This window comes from Vespa velutina, chromosome 1 (assembly GCF_912470025.1).
Source record: "Vespa velutina chromosome 1, iVesVel2.1, whole genome shotgun sequence".
Taxonomy (NCBI): domain Eukaryota; kingdom Metazoa; phylum Arthropoda; class Insecta; order Hymenoptera; family Vespidae; genus Vespa; species Vespa velutina.
In genome coordinates, this window is record NC_062188.1 from 19,599,334 (window position 1) to 19,623,462 (window position 24,129).

The 24,129-nt window shown below is 39.6% G+C and overlaps 1 protein-coding gene across 8 annotated transcripts in view; it reads left to right on the forward strand.

Annotated features, from left to right (window-relative positions):
- The window catches only part of LOC124956326 (transcription factor Sox-2-like), a 325,693-nt gene extending 302,325 nt beyond the window's left edge, over nucleotides 1-23,368 (forward strand). For 3 of the 8 annotated variants that reach the window (XM_047512004.1, XM_047512038.1, XM_047512078.1), the window contains one exon: nucleotides 6,619-6,784. Coding sequence is in view for 2 of the 8 variants with exons in the window: in XM_047512078.1 (XP_047368034.1) it covers nucleotide 6,619 (1 nt within the window). In the remaining 6 variants the exon portion in view is untranslated. Of the gene's footprint in view, nucleotides 1-481; nucleotides 799-6,618; nucleotides 6,785-17,620 lie in introns of those variants that run through there. The other 5 variants (XM_047512011.1, XM_047512047.1, XM_047512021.1 and 2 more) reach the window with 4 other exon arrangements.
- The last annotated feature ends 761 nt before the right edge of the window (nucleotides 23,369-24,129 follow it).

The following is a 24,129-nucleotide window of genomic DNA, read 5'->3' on the forward strand; positions in this document are numbered from 1 at the left end:
CGTTTCGGTCAAACGAGCCTGCCACGTTCCACCGTTTCTTGTCCAGGAACATCTTCGATCCGCCCCAAACACGAAATCGCTCCTGCCCAACCCAATTTCGCGATGCTTCACCTAATCGACGAAGCATTCGACCGGTATAACCTTTTTCCCCCTTTACGATCTCTCTTTCCTTATCCTCTCTCTGGTGCGTCTCTCTCTCTCTCTCTCTCTCTCTCTCTCTCTCTCTCTTTTACTTCCTACATTCGTTCTTTCCATGTTTTCTAACTAGTTAACGTTATTCGAGAGTCGAGTTATCATTGTTATTACCCGATCGTAACAGACTCTTGTTTTATTCTCCGATGAAATATCAGTGGGTCGTTTGCTAGTCGTCGTCATTACCATCAGTACATTCGCACGCACCTTTGGCTTTTATTCTCTACAAGAAAGTTACCTGACACCTCGTTCATCTCGCCTCGGAGTCAATTAAAAATTCAAACGTCAGGTGTTAAGGGAAGAAGAAGAAGAAGAAGAAGAAGAAGAAGAAGAAGGAGGAGGAGGAGGACGAGAAAGAAGAAGAAGAAGAAGAAGAAGGGAGACGTGCACAGAGGAGAAGTGTCGCGATCCCGAATTTTTTCGAGAGGGAAAGCTCTAGCCACGAACGACGAGGGTAAGCTGAGAATGCGCCTCGTCATTCCTGGTATCCCTCTTCGATGTTGCTGCAGCAACGCCGGCAGCAACGGCAGCACAGCCTTGAAACGGAACTCGAAGTCTTTCCAGCCAAGGACGACAGCTATGAAATCGCTGGTGATTGCTCCTCTCTCTCTCTCTCTCTCTCTCTCTCTCTCTCTCTCTCGCACCTCGTTTTACCCCCTTCGTATAAAGCGGTTATCCGCCTTTTGTCCTCCTTTTGCTACGTAACATCAAACAGGGACTTTCGTGGATCCTCCGTAAAATTTGACTTTACATTTTGTTATCCAATCTCGCGAAAGAGATTCCTTTCACCTATACCGTATACAAGTCACTTCCAAATTTTCTATCTATTCTTTAAATTATATTATTAATTTTTCTAATCATTTTCCTTCGAATATTTTCGAATACCGACAAAAGGATGATAGTCTAAGGGTATATATAACATAGCCGAACTAGCAGTCATTCTGAAGGTTCGATATTCCGTGATCGCGGAATACCGCTGATTCATGGAAACGGGTTGTCCGAGCTATATAAGAGGAAGAGTAATGGCTATCGAAAGAGGAGGGTTTTCAGTACTGATCCCTGCTCGAAATTAACTCGTCAAAGATGACGCGCCACCTCTGTTTCATTCCTCGCCTTGTAATTTGTTGGGCGATCGGTGGGTGGAGGGAGGGATACAGGACTAATGGGTTATTTCAGGTAATTAGCCGAAGGCTCATTCCTCTTTTAAGGATGCAAAAAAAAAAAAAGAAATTCTCTTATATTTTCTTCGACTCTTCCTTCCTAGGCACGTGTAAACTTACTATCCTAAATAGCACTTTTTTTTCTCTTCTATTTTTCATGAGCTACGATATAAAGAGAGAGGGAGAGAGCGAGAGCAAGAGAGAAAGAGAGAGGGAGAGAGAGCGACGAAAAGATGATTTCGTACCTCAACACTTCAAAGCTCGCTTATCTTCGTGCCTCGAGACACTCGCATTGCGGGACACGATATTCCGCGTGCGAAATTCTCTTAACGACCCGCGTCGATTAATCACCTCGTAAGACTGTGCGCTCGCGCGCTCGTGTCCTCGACGCTCACCAGAGATTATTATTCTTCCTTTTTACCTCGATTTTAATTCGTAGGGTTATATCGGTATGGCACTCGGCACTAATTAATCGCCGTGCTCGTTAATGAGGTGCGGGTGTTCGTGAGAAAGCGATATAAAATTGTTCGTTGTTAAGAGAAACGATCGCAACCACATATCTGTTCTCTACATATATTACATATACGTAAATATGATATTACACATCGTATATATATACATATATATATATATATATATATATATATATATATATATATATATATATATATCTAGGTACATAAGTAAAAAAAAAAAAAAAAAAAAAGAAAAGAAAAGAAGAAAAAAAAAGAAAAAGAAAAAGTGGAGATCCTCTTCTCGAACTCTTTAGAATTCGATTATTATCGATCTTCTGCCGATCGAGTTTGCTACAGGCTCGAAACTTGCCGTTCCATTCTCGCGGCAGGATTAATCTCGGCGATTGATCGAGAAACGTCCGATTATCGAGACAACTCCGAGACCGTCGGAGTTAATCGGTATCTACGAATAACGATAATGGTTGACGCCTAGGAAAGGGAAAGAGGAAGAAAAAAGAGAAAAAAAAAACGAAAAAAAGAAAACAAAAACAAAAAAGAAAAAACAAAAACAAAAACAAAATAGAGAAAAGAACATATTTCCTTCGTTAGTTTTTATCGTTCCTCGATATTGCTGAATCCGTTTGGTTTTTGGTCGTATAATTAAGCGTTTAAGTACGATCGCACGGTCTACGCCGTGTAACCACGGATTTGCTACAATTATCGGGGCTGCTGCTGCTGCCGCTGCTGCTGCTGCTGCTGCTGCTGCTGCCTTAACGACTCTCGCGAAAGGAGTTCGAGTTGAATTCGTTGAGCGTGCGTTTCCAAGAGATGCGAGTGAAAGAGAGAAAGAGAGAGATGAGAGCACGTGCAAGTGAGTAAGAGAGAGAGAGAGAGAGAGAGAGAGAAAGGTGAAGAAGAGAGAAGAAGATAGTCAAAGGTAGATCGTCGAAGAAATCGGGTTTGTCGAGTCACGACGTATAACGAACTTCAGCTGTGTCTTCGTCGAGCTTGTGAAGCTTCCTTTATCGACACGCTCGAATCGTGGTTAGCCGTTTCACTGTGACACGTAGAAGAAGGAGGATCGTTAGGTTCAGGATGGTGGTTTATTTCAGGCCCCAGGACGATATCCTGGTAATATTTCTGATACGAGCCTTCTTCCCTTATTTAGCCACGGTGAAATTTTTCTTAAAGAAACAACACCACTCCGACTATTACCTAGTAATACGTATCGATTTTTTGTTTTGCTTTTGTCTTTTTCTTCTTTCTTTCTATCTTTCTTTCTTTCTTTTCATTTTTTTACTTGGAATCGATATGACTTTATCGTCAACATCATTGGTAATTAGATGGATAGGATAAGATAGCAATCGTGATTGTGTCGTCATCGTTTAATCGTAAAATGGAAAAGACGAGAGAGAGAGAGAGAGAGAGAACTCGCAAGGAATGCAAAAAAAAAAAAAACAGAAAAAAAGAACATAGAAGTTCTAGAAGTAGCCGCTTCGTCGTTAATTACTGATTTTCCTCGGTCCGCGTCAGTTTTTAATTGACGCCAGAAATTGAAGCAGAGTGCCGAGGTTCTAGCCAGGCAAGCTTTCCAGCGAAGTCATCCTACCTTCTTCCCGCCTTCTCCTTCATCCAAATCATTCCGGTCCATCCTCTTTGATTAGAACCGGATTAAGACATAGGATAGGGATCTCGTAAAGGATCTCCTCTTATAAATCCTTGATAGATCGAAATCCTTTTTCGCAATATGCTTCGATCGATCATGTATCAATCACTGATCCGTTTTCAAACTGATACGCTCTCTTTTTTTCTTTCTAATCATTTAGTATGATTAAAATGAGTATTTTCGTCGTAAGAAAAAGAGAGGGGAAAAAAAAACAAAAGGAAAAAGAAAAGGAAAGAAAAGAAAAGGAAGGAAGGAAGAAAAAAAAAAGAAGAAAAGAAAAGAAGAAAATTGTCCAATCGAGAATAGATTTTTTTCGGATTCATTCGAGTCAATTTCGTCCACCTTCAAGGTCGTATCATCGACGCCGTTTATTTTCTCCGTCGCTTAAATAACCGTGCACGTTTTCTATAGACATGCCAACGTGTCCCGCCTGTCAGTTTCCAGTTAGTCGATATGCTGCCAATGACACGAATCTTTGTCTCTCTCTCTCTCTCTCTCTCTCTCTCTCTCTCTCTCTCGCTCTCTCGCTCGCTCGTTCTCTTTCTCTTCTCCCACCACCCGTCGAACCTTTCCCCCCCCATCGTTTCCATCTCCTGTACCCACCGGCTTCGCGCGGCCTCGCGTCGCCTCACGCGACTGTAAAAGCGTTCTCCGGGATTTTAGCTACCTCTACTCTTTCTCTCCTCTTCCTATCTTCCTAGTTATCTCTATCTTTCTCTCTCTCTCTCTCTCTCTCTCTCTCTCTCTCTCTCTCTTTCTCTCTCTCTCTATCTTTCGCTCGCGCGAGTCAGCGAAACGGACTCTTTCTCTCTTTATCGTCGAGAACTGCCGTGTCTCCGTCAGTGAAACTCACCACCACTGTCACTATCTCCCTTCTCTCTCTCTCTCTCTCTCTCTCTCTTTTTCTCGCAGTTCCCTATACTAGTCCCTCTTTTCTCTCTCTTTCTCTCTTTCGCTTTATCGAGTCGGACCTGTCAGCACCAGAGCTTCTCACCCTCGTAAAAATAATTACGTTGAGAGAGAGAGAGAGAGAGAGAGAGTGAGAGAGAGAGAGAGTGAGAGAGAGTGAGAGAGAGAAATAGGTGGAGGTGGAGGAGGTGAGGGTGGGGGTGGAGGCAGGGGCAGTTCTTCGACCCTACATCTGGCACCCGTTCGTCGACTATTGTGCCAATCGGACGGTCGCTTTGATAAGCCTCCGTCGGAAGAACGAGAGCCAATAAAAATTCATTTGTCGGATCTCCGTCCTTTCCTCGATCATTTCTTTCTTTTTTTCTTCTCCTTTTTTTTTTTTTTTTTTTTTTTTTTTTTTGTTGTTGTTGTTGCTTTCTTTCTTTCTTTCTTTCTTTCTTTCTTTCTTTCGCTTTTCCTCTCTTCTCTCTCGCGAATGATCGTATTGTCAAAGTAATACGAAATTTCTTATTCCCAATGCGATATGTTTCTCAATTGTACATAGAAGCATAATTCTAGATTATTTCCTTTCGAAGATATTTCGAATACGAAGTGTCACTTATAATATGATATTATTATTGTAAATATGTTATTACTTACGGTAATTTACGTCATGAGATATTACGAATAGAAATCATGAATTAAAATATATTTAATTAGCAAAACCATTATCCATGTCGATATAAATTATGAAGTAATAAGCAAAAGGTAAAATCAGAAGAAAAAGAAACAGAAAAAAGAAAAGAAAAGAAAAAAAAAAAAAGAAAAAGGAAAAGAAAAATCTTTAATGATCTTGCAGGAAGCTAATATAATCCAGCGTATGCTGAACGAGTTGAACGAACCGTTCAATATCGTTATCATGATTGTATAATTCAACGGGGGATATCAAAGATATATAGTGAATATGAGCTATAGAGAGAAGTATCTAAGTACTTAACTATATCGTGGAAAAAGAAAAAAAGAAAGAGAATTTGATTGAAATGAAATAAAATAAAATAAAATTATAATAAAAAAAAAAGAAAAAGAAAAAGAAAAAGAAAAAAAAAAGAGAAATAAAAAGGAAAAAAAAAAAAGGAAAAAATAAATATATAAAGAAACAAAGATAAAAAAGAAGTAGAGAGATATAATGAAGAGTAGTATAGATCGTGGATCGTGGAGAAAGGGAAAGCGTCTCGTATGTATCCATCCCATAAATTGTTTAATATGCACGACGCGTAAGAACAATGTTAATAGAAGCAATGTTCAAGGTGTTCTCCTCTCGAGAGATGTGGGTAGAGCCACTTGTGGGGAGCTCTCAGTTCCCCGGGATAATTACTTCGTTTTATTATTAATTACGAGCTTATGGATCGTACATGTCGTTGTACGCGTCGCTATAGGATGAAGAGGAAAAGAAGAGATGTTGTCCCATCGGGATACGAGAAGCTATTTGGAATATAATGGCGGATACGAAGTCGTTCCAGCTTGACGCGTCGGAAGAAGTCTCGATCGGCATCGATTCCACGGGATTAAGCGCGGAGCCAACGCGCGTGCACTTCATCCTTTTCTTCCCTCTTCTTCTTTTTCTTCTTCTTCTTCGTCTTTTTTCCCCTTTTTATTTTCTTTTTTATCTCTCTCTCTCTCTCTCTCTCTCTCTCTCTTTCTCTCTCTCTCTCACTCTCTCACTTCGATTCCCGGTGGATCGGTAGCAGCCATTAGACCGGATAAATGAATATTACCATTTCGACGGTGGCATTTTCTGACGACCGATTTATCGATCGAACGATCGACTGCTATTTGTGTGGAAGACAAAAGTCGAACTACCTTCTTCTTCTTTCCCTCCCCCCCTCCCGCTTTTTTTTCTTTTCTTTTCGTTTCTCCCTTTTTTTCCTTTCCCTCCCAAACCCTTTCCTCTTCTATCTATCTTCCTCGATCATCCTATTTTTCTACCCTCTCGTACGCGTTTGAAAGTTCTTCGTTAATTACCTATCGGTGAAATTGATTTCCCTGAAAGGTTTTATCCAGCATCGATAGATAAGTTTGCAAATATATATATATATATACATACATACATATATATATATTATCTTATTATCATTATTATTTTATGTATGTGTAGGAATATATATATATATATATATTCTTAAAAAAGTAAAGTTATGAGATCAAGCTTAAGATAATCATTATTATAAGTTTTCGATGATATTTTTTTTGATTTTAGAACCGGCATACTGTGCGCTGATACACCACGCGAAGCTGCCCCAGCCCAGAACCAGTTATAAACATATGATTAAGCTCGTTTTAATAAGTTTTTATGTAGATCTTTACGCGTAAGGATGTACCTATAATAAAAAAGTAAGTGTTGAATAAACGAGATGCGTTAAGAAGATAGGGATAGGCGTCGATAATTCTCGACGTCAGAATTTCACTTTCCTTGACCATTTTCTATATCCTTTTAATTCGTTTGTCCTGTTTAGGCTCTTTCACAAATCGAAGAAATTTTCTATTCCATAAGTAAGTAAACGATTATTTACGACTGGCGAACTTTTGAGAGATTATTTTCTTATTCTAAGAACGCAATTAATATTTTTCTCGTTCTCTCTTTCTCTCTCTTTCTCTCTCTCTCTCTTTTCTTTCAAATTTGATTGAATCATACGAGACAATAAATAAATGCAAATAAAGCCGGAAGCATATTGGAATTTGCATGTATCACTCTAGTATCAATACAATACGAATATGTAACCATCGTAATTCGTTTAACCATGATAATTTATTTCAGATGTATCACGTGTATGAATAATACACGCGAACTTGAACGATAAAATCGTGATAGTCGTTATTTCAGATAAATTTACCGTGCAATTTTAAAGTTAACGCAATTGAGAGAACTTTGAATAAGTGAGTAGAATAAGGTCGATCGTATGAGAAAAAAGAAAGATGGCGATCGAGTAGGATCCTTCGTTTCTTCCACGTTCCCATGGAGAGATCGTCCCTTGCGGAAGAGAGAGAGAGAGAGAGAGAGAGAGAGAGAGGGGTAGAGAGAGAGAGAGAGAGAGAGAGAGAGAGATTCGTCGATTTCCACGAGGGTCCAGAAACGAGCGAACCCTTTTCGAAATCTTAGAGCCATGGATAAAGACAGAGATAGAGAGGGAGAGAGAAAGAGAAAGAAAGGGAGCCCTCTTTTCCCTCTGTGGTGCTCTCTCCTCCCTCTGGATCTCAGCAGATCGTAAGGACGAAGAGCTCTCTCGCTCGAGCGCCGATTGGCGCTCCTACTAGACTATCGACCAACCCGCCACGAAGCTGCGACCAACCCTTTGTTTTAGCCACCACCCTTCTCTTCGGTAAAAGCATTTAACTAAAGAGTAAGTTCGACGAACCAAAGACGATCGAACAACTTTCCCTTTCGATTTATTTCGTTTACGGAGAAATGAGAAAATCGAAGACTTTATCTTGTAAATAAAATTTTTCTTCTCTTGTGGATAATCACATAAGTAAAATAAAACAGAAAAGAAAAAAAAAATATATATATATATATATTTATATATATATCTAAATAAATGATATGTCATTGGAAAGCTTCAGAGCAGAACAAACTAGCGAAGAAATATTCGTGAGTATCGATTGAAATATAATATTTAAAATATGATATTTAAAATACAAATAAAAGAAAGATATTTTCGTATAGGAACCACACACACACACACACACACACACACACGCACGCACGCATACACTTTTTTTTCTCTCTCTTTCGTTCTCTTTTTTTTTTCTCTCTTTCTCTCTTCAACGTTGCTTCCCAATTACGAAGGCGTCGATGTGAGCTAACGTGTACCGCACATCTCTCCTCCGCCACTGACCACCATTCGCTCGGAGTCCCCATTTTTTTAATTAATAGAGCGTGCTACAACAAGCCGGTGGGGATATCTACCTACCTATACCAGCTCTACAGTTCTCTTTCTCTCTTTCATTCTCTCTCTCTCTCTCTCTCTCTCTCTCTCGCAAGAGTACGCGCGCGCAATCGTAAAGGCCGCTGCGTCGTCGGTTGTGTGCCGACCAAGGGGCGGATTCGTGCCGAAGGAAGAGAGAAAGAAGAAGCGTGGAGAAAGAGGAGCGAGGTTCCGCAGGAAGAAGCGGCTGGCTTGGGAGGGTTTTAATGAGGATGAGCGAGATAAACCCACCCTCGTTTCTCCTCCTCCTCCTACTCCTCCTACTCCTCCTTCTCTTCTTCCTTCTCTTCACTATCTCCTACCTACCTCCTCGTCGACCGGCCGTATTCTGCTCTTCCATTTCTTCCTTCTTCTACTCCTCCCTTTGCCCTGTCTTTCTTTTCTTTCTCACTCTCTCCCTTCTCTCTCTCTCTCTCTCTCTCTCTCTCTCTCTCTCTCTCTCTCTCTCTTTATCTATCTATCTATCTCTCTTTCTCTTATACTATACCTTATCCAGAAGGTAAAACTCGCGCGCGAGATACCGAAATACAAAAGAGAAAGTAATTTCTTTTCTCGACGATTTTTACCTCCTCCTCCTCCTTCTCCGTTTTTTTTCTCTCTCTTTCTCTCTCTCTCTCTCTCTCTCTCTCTCTCTCTCTCTCTCTCTCTCGTCGTTGTAAATTTCTCTTCTTCGAGCTAGACGGAAGAGGGTAAAACACGATGAGAGGGAGTCTTACCTTTTCTTTCTTTCTTTCTTTCTTTCTTCCTTTTTTTTCTTTTTCTTTTTTTTTTTTTTTTTTTTTTTTTCGAGAATCGGTAGACAAGGCGGATGCCACAGCGCAGAGTGGATTCACAATATTTCTTTATGCGTAAGTGGCTTTTAATGGAGCTTGCAAGCTTATTAGAAAGTAGGATATATAATCGATTTCTATTTATTCTTTCTTTCATTTTAAAGTATACGCCGTTATATCAAAATTATTAGATAATAATTAAGTAAATTAATATTACGAGAGTATAATTGAAATCAATGATTTGAATGATATTTTAATTCGGTTGTAAATAAAATGAAAAGAGGATTGGTTGGAAAAATTCTCTCTCTCTCTCTCTCTTTCTCTGTCGTGAGCTCACGTATCAATCAACACAGTATCATCAGCCCTAACCCCACTTCGAGGCAACTCCTTTCTTCGTATATGGATCGATGATGCAGCACGTGCTATACGACCTCGTAACACACTGCATTCACCTGCACATGCCATACGTCGACGGTACATCTCGTTCGCTTAGCATAATTAGCGATCTGACGATTAACAGGCGTGCGCCGACGCCGCCACTGCCGCTGCTTAATGGCTTAATTAATTCGCCGATTACAATGCCGCTGTACACCGGATCGTTCTGCCACTTTGCAGCTCGTAACTTTATATCGTCCTATCACATCGCCTCAGAGTGTAGATTCTCTTTGCACGCACGCAACTTCGTCGATGTTACATACTTACTTATCTACTTTTACTTTTTTTTACTTATCTAAGATTAATATATAATTAATACAACTAGTAAAATCATTTAAAATATTTTCTTCGATATTGATACTTTTATATGATAACATATTTAACCGTAATAGAAAATAATCTCAATGTATATTTTATAATTGAATGAAAACTTCCTTTTATTCTTTTTTTTTTTCCCTTCCTTCTTTTTACAAAGAGATTAGACAGATAGAATTGTTTTCTTAAGGTAAAATAATTTTCAAACTCATTTCATTTATCTTAACCGATCATACGCCAGATTGTGTATCAATAAGAATTTCGAAATATAGCCCGAAGGGTTTGTACGGTCACGAATATATATACCTCGTTCGATCTCATTAAAATTTCTTGTAAAACGATCAACCATATATATATATGTATATATATATACCTTTTTTTTCATTCTCCAAACCCTTGTTTCGGCTCTCGTTACACGGTTACAATCTATTCGTGACTTAATTAACATCGATATTACTTGTACCATGCTTTGGTTTACCGACAAAGCATGTTGGCCTCAACTGACGATATTCGACAGCTCTCACAAACTTATCGGAGCAATGTATGTGCATGTTTCTAAACACACGTTATCCCTTTACTAACTTCAAGAATATATCGTAAACAAAATTGTCGATCGTAAATGAAAAGAAAAAATTGTTTAGGGACGAGAAAAAAAAATGGGAGTATGTTGAAAAGGAAGGAAGAAGAGGTGAGGGAGGATTGAGGAGGAATAGGTGACGAGGAGGTTGAACTGGAGAGATGGGGATGAGGAGGGGAGAGGTGGGCAAGGGAAACGAACGTCGCCAGTACGGCGGGCCCGTCAATCAGATTTCTCTCTCCCTTGCCAAATTACTGTCAAACGCAATTAGAATTGACGTGGAGGCCGCCGGGGCTAAATCAAAATCGCGAGACGACCCTCCGCTAACGATTTCAACCCTGCGGCGTGCCCGACTATATTCTCGATCGTAATTTTCTCCGGACGCTAATTAATACATCTCGCTCGTACGTCAATTCAACGGTTTTGCAATAGATATTTGCTTACTATAATATCCTAATAAAAATTTTTCTTCGTTCAATTTCGAAAACTTTTTCAACTCTCGCGAGAATTTATTATAATAAAATATGAATTACGACATTTGGTGAAGGGAGAGGAGATAAGAGGAAATAATATGAATATGTAAAAATGAAATGAATATTTGATAATATCTTTTGATCGATTAGAATTAGAGATAATCGAAATTATGTATTGTATGGAATAATTCGAATAATTAAGATTTATAGAAAATATTGAAAGAATTATTAATTTACAAATTTGTACGAACAAGGCTACAATTTTTAATGAAAGAATTACTTTTATCAGATAATAAGAGTAAAGTAGAAAAAAAGAAAAAGAAAAAGAAAAAAAAAAGTGATATGAGTGAAGAAGAAGTCTCGTATAGGAAGATAAATTTGAAAAAAAGCTATTCGTAGGGGATGAATTCTTCGTTCTCGTGCCAAAACGTTTCTCTTTCTCTTTCTCTCTCTCTCTCTCTCTCTCTCTCTCTCCGTCTGTCTTTATTTCTTTCTTTCTCTCTGTTTCTTCAGCCGAGGTGAGAATTCTAGAAGCGACGATGTGTATTAAAGAGACCCCTTTTTCGCAATAAACAATCGTGCGCCAGAGACAGAGGCAGTTAGAAGCGGCATTAGGGTGAATTATTTTGGCCACACGGCATAAGAAGTCTCATGAATCAGGAGAATTACGAGTTCCTTGCCTCGATGTCGCGAAATCTTGTCTTCCCGGTTTTCTCTCCCCTTCCCTTTCTTTCCCCTTACTTAGCGGGACGTTATCTCATTCCAAATTATACTCTTACTTGTCCTCCGAAGATTCTTACTCATTCACGATTCTTCAAGCATCCATTACGAGATTCCTTGGGTTAAAAATTAATCTCTCATTATTCTCTATCGTCATCATATCGATAATCGACGTTGAAATAATTTTACTCTTTGATTGACAATCATATTTATCAATTTCTATTAATAAAAATTCATTAACAGATGAAACGTCACAATTTATATTTATATATAAATCCGTCGATGATGAAAATTTAATGGGACAATTTTTCCCCCCACTAATCTTCCACTTCTTTTTTTTTTTTTTTTTTTTTTCATCATACGAGTAGAGTTAATCTCGTTTCTCGGCAATTGCATCGCCTACTACGATCTACTACGTATCATCATCGTCAAAGGCCGACGCCGACGAATGGGATCGCAACGATTTCATAGTAGAGAGAGTCTCTTTCTCTCTCTCTCTCTCTCTCTCTCTCTCTCTCTCTCTCTCTCTCTCTCTCTCTCTCTCTCAGAAAAGAGATAGAATCGTGCGCGCGAGCGCGTTCACATTCGCTAGAGCCTCTTCGAATTACCCGGGGTCGATTCTCTTTTTCATTACGGTAAGAGCCGATTGCATTTTTTACGTTTCCCTGCGACGACGCATGGTTGAGTTGACCAATCTGAAGAACAGAACGGGAAGAGAGGGAGGGACCATCTAATCACGTGTTCCTGGCAATCGTCGTTCTGCCTCGAGGACCATACCACTCCTCTCGTCCTTCGACGCAATCCTCTTCCATCGACAGGAGGTCCTTTTATTCGAGAACCGTAGGAAGGGATCTCTTCCTCTTTTTATCTCTCTCTCTCTCTCTCTCTCTCTCTCTCTCTCTCTCTCTCTTTCTCTCTTCCCTTCCTCGGCTCTTTTCTCTGGCTTTTCTCTTTCTATTTCGTGACGTAGACCGCCCTTTCACCGTTCTAGGAGGTCTCTTCTATCGAGCTTAGCCTGGGCAGCGTAATTAAGCCCCGATTGAAAATTAATCATCGCGTATCGATTTCGTACGTCGATGCGAATCGCGAAAAAAAAAAAGAAAAGAAAGAAAAAAACAAGAAAGATACGCGAGGAATTATGAAGGAAAAAAGGAATGAAGGAGGATGGGTAAAAGCGCCGCCGGTATGGTGGTTATTTTATCCATGGTAATGTTGGCAGAAGCTGCTACGTTGAATCGAAGGGGTCCCTTTGATGTTTCAAGTTCTAACGCAATCGATCGTTACTCTCTCTCTCTCTCTCTCCCTCTCTCTCTCTCTCTCTCTCCCTCTTTCTCTTTTTCTCTCTCTCTCCCCTTCTCTCTTTCTCTCTTTCCATGGAATATTCAAGCTTCTTATGGCAATTATGTTTCGTGTAAGGATTACTTTCTTTCTTGTTTCGGGTGATTATTATCGTAAGTCGATCTATGGAATAAAAAAAATTTAATAAAAATTTAAGGGCAAAGGGAAAGTTAGGCTCACAAGGACATTGCCGATAATTTTTATCTTATATCGTTTCTATTTAGTGGGATGAAAGTATGAGAGAATTAAATGGGAACCCCGAAGTAACGACAGTATTTTTCACGAAGGAAAACGTTTTATCGCGGAAATAAAAACGACATAAAGACGACGATAGTACAGTAGGATCCACTGATCCTTATTTCGTTTCTAAATGAAGTCGAGGCTTTACGAGAAGAAAGAATTAAAGTCTCGTTTTCGTCGGCAGTCTTTCTCCGTAGAACGATTTCCTTGGCTCAGACAGGAAAGCCAGTCAGCCAGCCAGTCAGCCAACCAACCAGCCAACCAGACATCTAGCAAGCAAGCAAGTAACCAAGCAAGCAAGCAAGCAAGCCAGCCAGCCAGTCAGTCAGCCAGCCAGCCAGCCAGCCAGCCAGCCAGTCAACCAACCAACCAACCAACCAACCAACTAACCAACCAACCAACCAACCAGCCAGCCAGCCATGTCCTTCCATCCTCATCCTCACGAAATCCCAATAATCCACGATGAGACACAGATTGAGTCCCAGGACGGGTAGAAAAAAGCAAGTAGTAAGAGTATCGCAAGTAGAAAGAAGAGCGACGGGATAGAAAGAGATAGAGAGAGGGAGAGAGAAAGAGGAAGGGAGAGAGAGAAAGAGAAAACGAAGAGGCGGCAAGACCGTAGGGAGAAGAAAATTGAAATCCTTCCGGGACGGAGGATGATAAAATTGCGGATGGGCAGGTGTTACCGTAATCCGGATCGAGAAGAACGATGGACCATCCAAGAACGAAACGTCCTGTCTCTGCACCCAGTATATATCCTATGTGTATATATATACTACGTACATACGTATTCTACTTACGTTCGAACACATATTCGTCTCTCTCTCTCTCTCTCTCTCTCTTATTTTTCGAGTTTCAGGAATCGTCGTGGATTAAAGTACGTTTCTACTTCTTATCGCGTGAAAGGAAGAAAAAAACAAAAAGGAAAAAAAAGGCAAAATATCGTCCGATCTTCCCTATCATCTTATTCTATATATTTATGTAATTACGTACTACGTACGTAATTACGTATATGTATACAGGTATATACGTTATTTTACGTAAAAGTATTATCGAAGAGATTGATTTTTTTCCGCTTTACCGATCGTCGAGGTCCAATTTAAATCGACTTCGTTATCGTACCTGCCGTAATGATTTCATTAAAGCAAATCGAAACTTGTAATCAATGTAACTAATATTATTATAAATTATATCTCGATCTTGACTGAAATCAATGGGGTATTAACTTAAGAACACGATTTGCATAATTTTTATTTCGCTCATTAGACGCGAACATTTGTAGTTATACGACATTCCAATCTAAAGTTATCATTTACCAGCTCATTTATATACGCCACTGGTATATCTCGATTCATTCAAGTTGTGATTCTCAGGAAGGATTGGGAAGGGAAGGAAAAATGTAAGAAGAAAAAAAGAAAAAGGAAGAAACAAGAAAAAAAAAAAAAAAAAAAAAAAAAAAAAGAAAAAAGAAAGAAAAAAAATAGAAAAAATAAGAATGGAGGGGGAGAGGGGTAACAAACCAAAAAAAAAAAAAAAGAAAAGGAAGGGAAGGCGATACGGGCTTGGACCGCTAACGGGCCACGATTATTTTAATCCAGCTGCGAAAGAGGAGAAAACGGCGGGAGCAGGACTCGTAATTTGTTTCGAGATCGTATCTTCAAAGTGGCTCTTCGTCCTCGTCGATGGAAGAGGGAATGAGATGACTCGAGAGTGAGTTGGAGAAAAAGAAAGAGAGAGAGAGAGAGAGAGAGAGAAGGAGAAAGAGAGAAAGAGTCGCGGAAACACCGCTCGACAGAAAGGACGAAAAAGGGAAGAGGAGGAGGAGGAAGAGGAGGAGGAGGAGGAGGAGACCTAGGACCATCTCAATCTGTCCACTCCTCGTAATCACCGACGAAAGGACGAGCCAGGATTGGTGATTCCCCTTGTCTTCGCGTCTATCTCGATTTCCTTTTTTCCCTATCCCTTTTTCCCTTCCTTTTTTTCTCTCTCTCTCTCTCTCTCTCTCTCTCTCTCTCTCTCTCTTTTTTTACTCTTCTATCTCCACCGCTCCAACCTAAGATAGTCCTATCTTCTGTTGCTTCCCTTTAATTTCTTTTCTGTTTTTTCTTCTTTTCCTCTCTCTCCTTTTTTCACTAAGTCTTTTTCCTTTTTACCTTTCTTAAGAAGTATCACGTTGTACTTGACGATAGCGCACTGACTTTCGACTCATCGAAGGAAATACCTCGCGAGTAGAAAAGGATTCGTTAATGTAAACGATTAAGCCGATTGAGTGAGGGATTCATTGGTAACTGAATGAGAAAGGTAGAAAACGGATACCCGGAGAGAGAGAGAGAGAGAGAGAGAGAGAGAAAGAGAGACATTGATTCCGATCAAGTAAGAAAGAAAAGCTTAGGATCTTCTAGAGTCTCTCTCTTTCTTTTTCTCTCCTTCATCGGAATGGTAGAGATTCTGTGTTCCCAATAGAAAGAAGAAAGAGTGGGAGGGAGGGAGGGAAGTTGGTAGAAAGAAAGATCTCCGGATCAGAATCACGATCGTTCCTGTATCGTATATCGCGACGTATCGCATCGAAGGATCGGTGTAAGCCGGTAGCAGTCGGTTTTCACGGCATGGTCTTGGAAACGAAGAGGAAGAGGTAGAAAGAGTGAAAGAGAGAGAGAGAGAGAGAGAGAGAGAGAGCAACGGCAACTGCAACAGCAACAGCAACAGCAACGGCACACTCGATGCGCACAATTAATATCGAGCCGTATCGTCCGATCTCTCATTATTACCCGGTGGCTTGGCAAGCGTGTGGGTGTAGTCACTCCCGTAGACGAACACGCACGAGTAGTACGTACGAATACGCGCGGATACCGGCTACCGTACACCCCGGGACACCAGAGTCGGCCATGTATCACCTTAACGAGCCGGGCATCGCGTGCCGATCTGTATTAAGGATTTATAATCCCCCGGACCCCGGAGAACTCCTAATGTCTGACCGACCAGCAGAGATATTTGCTTCTCTCCGATCCTTCGGTTCTACCTCGGTGTCCATTCTGTTTCTCTTTCTTTCTCTTTCTCTCTCTCTCTCTCTCTCTCTCTCTCCCTCCTCCTCTCCTTACATCTTTTTCTCTCTTTCGTGGAAGAGAAAAGAACAGAACAGGTGGGCACACCCACGATGAATTTTTGACAGTCGACGATCCAGCGAGCAACGTTCGAAAGATTCGAAGAACGTGTATTTCAACAATCATCCCGATAAATTGAGAATTATTCGAAATATGAAAAAAGACCAAACATTCGAAAACCCTTACATTCGTATCACAATCCTAAGAAGATATAAAGTCAAATTCTATATAATGCCTAAGAGAGAAAAAAAAAAGCCGATGAAGATAGAAGAGATAGTGTACTATTTATGTATGTGGAACGTAAGAACCAGATTATCACGGAGAATCTGGGGGAAAAAAAAAAAAAAAGAAAAAAAGAAAGAGAAAAAAAAAAGGAGAAAAAAGATAGACGAGTTAGGTATTCGTCGTAGGGTCGCATTCCAGGTTAAACACATATTAATTAGACGACGTAAAGGCAGGAAGACATAACTCCTGTTACGAAGGATGGGTCCAAAGCTGTCGGCTCGCGCGAGATCGTGCCGCGCTTTCCGAGTGTCGTGTTACGTCTCTCGGAGTCGATGGGCCCGATTCGAGTCCTCCTTTCGAGAGAAGAAGGGCCCGTTTCCACTTCCCTTCGTCCTCTCTTTCTCTCTCTCTCTCTCGACAACGCGCGCGCGGGAGCAAGCTTCTGAGAGGAAGGAGCCGCGGGTGGCCCTTGCCTCTCTTTCTCTCTCTCTCTCTCTCTCTCTCTCTCTCTCTCTCTCTCTTACTTTCTCGCAAGCAACAACGTACGTGGGCTCGGAAGAAGATACCGAGCACGACGCTACCGTCGCATTAATAACACTGGTAGCCGCTCATATGTTAAACGTCCACCGACGGTGGCCTTTTCTACCAGGGAGAGAGAGAGAGAGAGAGAGAGAGAGAGAGAGAGAGAGAGAGAGAGAGAGAGAGAGAGAGAGAGAGAGAGTACCCACCACTTTCTTCGCTAAGGACAGAGGGCCTACCTACAGCAATGTACTTCTTCCTGATGACGCGCTACCGCTAACCACCACTGCGAATATCCCTCACTTTGTCCCTTTCTTAAAGAAATTTTTTTTCTTCTCACGAAATGAGACCATATGAGTACATTCTTTTTTATCTTTAAAGATAAAGTCATAGGATTTATTTAATAATCATTTTCCCTTATTATATAATTATTTATTCGTTCGTGCCTAAATATCATTGTTCATTAATAATTTTCCAATTTCTAAATTTATAATATATTCTCTTCGTTCATTGTTATTCGTAAATTAATCAGATATTTTGTTTGTTCTTTTTTTTTGTTACAGGTATCAATGCCCGGAGGAAACATACAGGATGCCCGTGGACTATTATAGTGCCAGATCGACTTCGTCTAGGAGATACTTCGTTAACGATTAAGATAACTTCGACGAGTATCAGGAAAATGGTGTGGGTGGTGTGGGTGGTGTGGGTGGTGTGAGTGCGTGTGTGCGTGCGTGTGTGTGCGTGTGTGTGTATTTGACGAAACTGACGATATAATTAACGTATATACGATGTATAACGTAACTCGGGTGATTCAATTTAATAGATTATATATTAAACGATGTAAATATCGGTGTGCAATAAGTCGATACTTCCTCGTTTATGATAGGCGAGAAAGTCCTTGTTATTATCACCGTTACGGTTAGCATTACGAACCATTATCGTTACGGAGCATCGCTTATCATTATCGTATCTGCCGTGGAGAGGAGGAACTCGTTGAATTATTCATGCGGCGTTTATGACGGAATCTTTTTTCTTTTTTTTCTTCTTTTTTACTTTTTATTAGATTAAAAGTGTGAAAGAGAGAGAGAGAGAGAGAGAATGAAACAGAGAGTGTATGAGAGAATACGAGAGAGAGAGAGAGAGAAAGAGAGAGAGAGAAAGAGAGAGAGAAGTACGTAGAGTGAATGAGAGGGTCGCGCGAGTCTCGGGTAACCGTTCGCGCGCTTCGTTATAAATCATCGCATGACGTATGTACATACGTTAAGGAGCCAACTCAGATTTTCTTTCCTTCCTTTTTTTCCTTTATTTTTCTTTTCTTTTTATTTTTTTCTTCCTCGAGCTCCTTCACTCGCGAAAGAAGAATCCTTTGCATATCGAAGAGCGATGCGACCATTCCGAGAAGACCGAAAAAGACACATATAGATATGCATATATATATATACATATATATATATATATATATGTATGCATATATGTATGTATGTATGCGTTCACAACCACCCATTATGAAAACACAGAAACACACATTATAGCGTCTTCGTGTTAACATGTATATTTCTTCTGTAAATAAATTATTCGTGATAATCGCTGCGAGTGATGCGACACATATTTTAATTATCGTTTGATTATTACCAAACCGAGTTATAATATCCTCGGCCTAGCGATCGACACGACTGTCTTACAATTGATATAGATTTATTATTATTAAATAAAATATTAATGTAGTAAGATTAGTAGTACATGCTCGTTGATTTATCGTGAAACGTTTCGTTGTAAGCCGATCTCTCGAGATAAATCGTAGGTGATAAGGGAGTATCGATTTTACACGAAGGAGGAGATCGATTTAAATGAACGAGTTACGCGATAAGATGTGTTACATAAAAGATTCCCGTGAGTGAGAGGAGAACCCGAGGAATCGATCCTGTAACAGCATGGATATAAACGAAAATAGTCGGCGAACGTAACGATCAACATCAAGGAACATGTTTATTCGATCTAAAATATGAGTTAAAGAAAGGATTCAACTAGGAGCGAACGAACATAAGTAAATTTTTACCTTTCATGCGAAATAACACGTTCACGTGTCTCGTTCAACAATTCGCACGTATGATCGCAATAAAGGCCGTGCAAAGATAACAATAGACGAGCTTTTGTTGTTACTACGAATATTTCCCTACATTTGTATCATAATCGAGAATTAATTCTTTCATTATGAAACTTTTAAAAAGCATCGGATTCATTCTGATAATAAACATGTAAAACGTAAACATGTAAAACGATAATCCTAACGTTGATAAGAAAGGTTATGAAATTAAAAAGAAAACAAAAAAAAAAAAAAACAAAAAAACAAAAAAACAAAAAAAAAGAAACAAAAAAAAACCAAAAAAAAAAAAAAAAAAAAAAAAAAAACAATGAATTTATTATTTATAATTACAAACAAGAATATCACAAGATCTGTCTATAATATACAATTTGAAGATTTTCCTTGTAAAATCAAGAGATCATCGTTAATCGGCGTATCATTTTCTCACCAGCCGTTTCCCTTCTCCCCTTTATCTTTTAGATCTAGTCTATCGAGCTAGTAAATTGCTACACGCGTGTCGTGCATGCGATACACCGTGCAAGGGTTACACGACGACGATACGCGAAAGACGATGGATTGGACTCTCGTCACACGCTTGACACGAGCCAATAATTACGTAAATAACGAACACGGGTATTATATATCAAAATTTGATGGAACATCGAAGTCAAACAAGATTATTCGTACAAGCGATTACATATTTTCATTTTACGCTACATTTGTTTCTCCTTTCAATATTTCAATATTTTAAGAAAACAAAATTATGAAGCTACGTTTTAATAATGAAATTATTATACGATAAGGTAATGATTATTTGAAGGCGGCTAAAAGTGCTTTTCAAAATCGAATGACTTTCGATCCGTGATAGGTCCTCGTTAAAAAGGAATTGGTTCTTAAAAAAAAAAAAAGAAAAAAGAAAAAAGAAAAAAGAAAAAAGAAAAAAAGAGACTAACAACAACACTTGGCCGAAGTAAGTGAGAGAAGGTGAGTCAACACAACAGTTTAGATCCCCGAAACGCTCTGGAGCATGGAGGTGCCGATAATTGCTTAATTGACGTGGGCTCGTCGATAACCATCGGTAAGTGTATTAACTCGCTCAGGTTTACGTCGGCTATCCGAGTAAAGAAAGAGAGAAGTTTATATGAAAAGAGAATGAGAGAATGAGAGAAACGGAAAAAGAGAAGTAGACGGACGAAGCCTCTCTGCTCGAATCGAGATACTCCAAAAGGTATTCGTGTATATGTCTCTGTGTATGTATATAATATACGTGAATGCGTCAGCCAAGGTGTCTTCTTTTCTCTCGACGAACAAGGCCTCGTTGTAGAGAGGCGTTGGAACTCTGGCAAAGAGAGTCACGATCTCTCTCTCTCTCTCTCTCCCACCCTTCCTCCCTCCCTCTTCCCCCCTCCTCTCTCTCTCTTTCTGTCGTTCTCGCGATTTCGCTCTTAACCGATACAGCAGAAGATATTAGAGATGCGAGATAGCTTTATTAAAGGTGAGGCGATGCCAGCGAGAGACATCACCGAGTGCCGGTCGCTTTGATCACACGCATTATGGTGACTGTCCCCTCTCTCTCTCTCTCTCTCTCTCTCTCTCTTCCTCTCTTTCTCTTTTTCCTCTTTACACCCTTCCGTTCCGAAAACTCAATCTCGTCGGACGAGACACCTTCCTGGCTTCGTTTTCAGTCCCCCATCGAGGATCTTTCCGATGATTGATGCTTTAGAATTCGTAATTAAATTAAATATTAAATTGAAATTTTTTTGTTTATCAAAAGTCGTACAATTTGTTCTTCTTCCTCTTCTTTTACCATAACATTTCTCTCATTGTAAAAGATAACTCGTGTAAAATTGATCTATGATCGATAACGTTTTATTGGCCTAGTTCAGGTCAATTATTTTCTCTTTCATTTTTTTTTTTCTTTTTCTTTTTTTATTGAGTTAAATTTCGATTTTATTTTGACGAAAAAGGAAAAGGCAATAAATAAATAAATAAATAAATAAATAAGTAAATAAATAAATAAATAAAATATCAAAGCCTTTTTGTGATTATCAGGACGAATATTGGCCCACCTTATATAACAAAGCGAGACGATCGAATAGCGTCGATGACGCGAGGACAATAGGGGCCCGCGTGGACATAAATAGCAAGATCGGTTCCTCGGGCACGCCTCCGATTAAATTAGGAACGCTTCGCGTGGCAAAAAGCGATCGGAACGTTCTCGAGTGGGTGTCGGCGACCGTGCGGAAGTTCAACACCAGGCTGACGAAGGTGTTGCGCCTCGATTGCGGCCGCGAAGTGATCCTTCGAGTCGGCCTCCATTACTACCACCTTTACCTCCTCCTTTTTCTATCATCTCGATTAAGAGTGATCAGTAGACTAAATTAAAAGACTAACGATCAATATTCTATACATATTTTACGAATCGATATGATATCTACGTGTATGTAAATATGTCTGTTCGTTTCTTTTTCCTTTTTTTTTCTTATTATATATTTAATAAATATCTTATCAAGTCTGAAAATAATAAATATTCCCGATGTTTGAAAACATTTGATATAAATAAAGTTAATGAACGAAAAAGTTTGAAGAAGGAAAAATAGAAAAAAGAAAGAAAAAGATAAATATAACTATTCGTTTGTATTAAATCTAATCTCTCTTCGCTTAAATAACACGAAAATGTCGATGAAAATAACAGGTGAGTGAGTGAAGGATCGAAAGAGGAACGATAATATAGACGATATTGTCAAGGGGAATCGAAAGCAAAGCGACTTTGTTACGGGTCAGAAACAGCCGTTCGATCCATACTCGAGGATCGTTTTTACGTGTCGATCACGGACAAAAGGATCATGATCCTCTCGCGTTAGAGATCGGGAACGTCGGCTTGCGAAAGCTGGCGACTTACACTACTCCTTCGCGCGTTTTCGATTCGTTCGTGGAACGATCGATGAGAGAGGGTTGTGTTGGAGATAGAGTGAGAGAGATAAAGAAAAAGAAAAAGAAGAAAGATATCGGACCATGTCTCTTCCTCTTTTCTCCTACGCGTCTTCGTTCGACTCACCATCGCCGAGTCATCGTGTAATGACGGTGCCGGCTGTCAGACCACGAGCGCACGATTCGAAGGCACGAAACGATCGCAACGGCGGCGGCGGCGGCGGCGGCGGCGGCGGCACCGCCTGAACGCTCGATATCTCGAACGTCATCTTTACAACTGGTGGACGTAAAGGTGAACGCAGCTTCTCGGAATCCTTGAGAGATCGATAGCGACGAAACGATATCGTTATCGTTAAATTCCTATAACGATGCAAAACACGATTAAATTAAAGGGATACGATAACGACGTTTGATTAAATCGAAATTGGAAATGAACGATTTTCTCACCTTAACTAATTCACGTGTATATCTTTATCTCTTTTTCTCTTCAAAATGTTTTAGGACATTCGATCGATATCGATGAAAGCACACGAGGCACGATAATATTTTCTAAAGGATACTTCTCTTTTTTTTTATTATCTTTGATGTTTACCCACTGTGTTCGATATACGAAGAAAGAAAAGAAAAAAAAGAAAAAAAAAAAAGAAAAGAAAAAAGAATAAAAAAGAAGAGAAAACAAAATCAGAAAGAAAGAAAGAAAGAAAAAAAGAATTACCTAATCTGAAAATTGAATGTTTCCAAAAGTAAGATAACGTTCGCGTTTTTGTGGAAACCTGTAATTTGCGAATTTAAAGTCTTTCTCTCTCTCTCTCTCTCTCTCTCTCTTCTTTTTTTTTCATTTCCTTCTTTCTTTCTTTCTTCTTTCTCTCTTCTTTCTCTAATTTTTTAAGATACGATCTACGAATATCGTTCGTACGATTTATATAATGGATATATACAAACGTATTAAAGTAGATCATCGACGATTATCGATAAAGATTTACAAGTGTTAATTACTATTCGATCGGAAGATTTTTCGTGAGGTGCCATCGTTCAGCGTGAAAAATATTAGATCACGGAGGAAGGTAAACCATAAGATCGGAATAGACTCAAAGACCATTACGACTGTTAGGAAACCAGCAATTTCCGAATTAGAACCAGTCACGGAACTCGAGATATACAGGTATCGGCCGCACAGGTGTGGCTTCTCGACAGTTTCGAATAATACAGGTGCGTGCAATCGAAAACAAATATTTGAAATTCTCTTTAATATTTATCATCGATTTTTTTTTTTTTTCCATTTCATGATCAGAGATAATATCTACGTCACAATCAATGAAAACGTATCGCGAGAATATATTTTTCTTTGGAGAGACTCGAAAATGAAACTTTTTAAGGATGACGAATGTCGTTGGATCATAGGTTTCATTTCAATTCTGTCGTTTATGAAATGCGCTGTAGAACTAGAGGAGATGCATAGTCACGGGCTACCTGGCTAGAACGAACAGTTGGAAGTTAACTCGGGCAGATCACGAGGTGCGAAGCCCCGACGGGTAGGCTGATCAAAACATCTTATTAGAAGGAACACTTATGTAAAAAAGGTGAGAAAATGTCCGAAGGGCTCTCAAATTGCATATCGGTTCTACGATCTTACGTCGTTACCTTCTTTCTTTCATATATCTATTTTACGAAACACGCTTTTCAAGATTGACATCGGCAAGGAAATTTTGTTTAATATCTAACCAACGATCCGTTCATTCTCTATCTCAATGCTTTTATCCAGTTAATTTGCGAAAGAAAATCAAAAGGAAGTAACGAGAACGAAAGGAAAATAGCTGACGGCGGCGTCGTCTCGCTCGAAAAGTTTTACACGTACCTGGTTACTAAAATTATAACGCGAACTGGCAGAACTTGAACGATAAGGGAAATTAATTACCAGCTTGAACGGAAGTTGCGAGTAACGTGAATCATGTTAGAACGTTCGTCGATCGTGCGGTGAAAGTCGAGTTCGATCACTTTAAAAGGAATATCGTATTCGATCGAGTCGACAGGCGATTATTCCGTGAAGGAATCAACGAA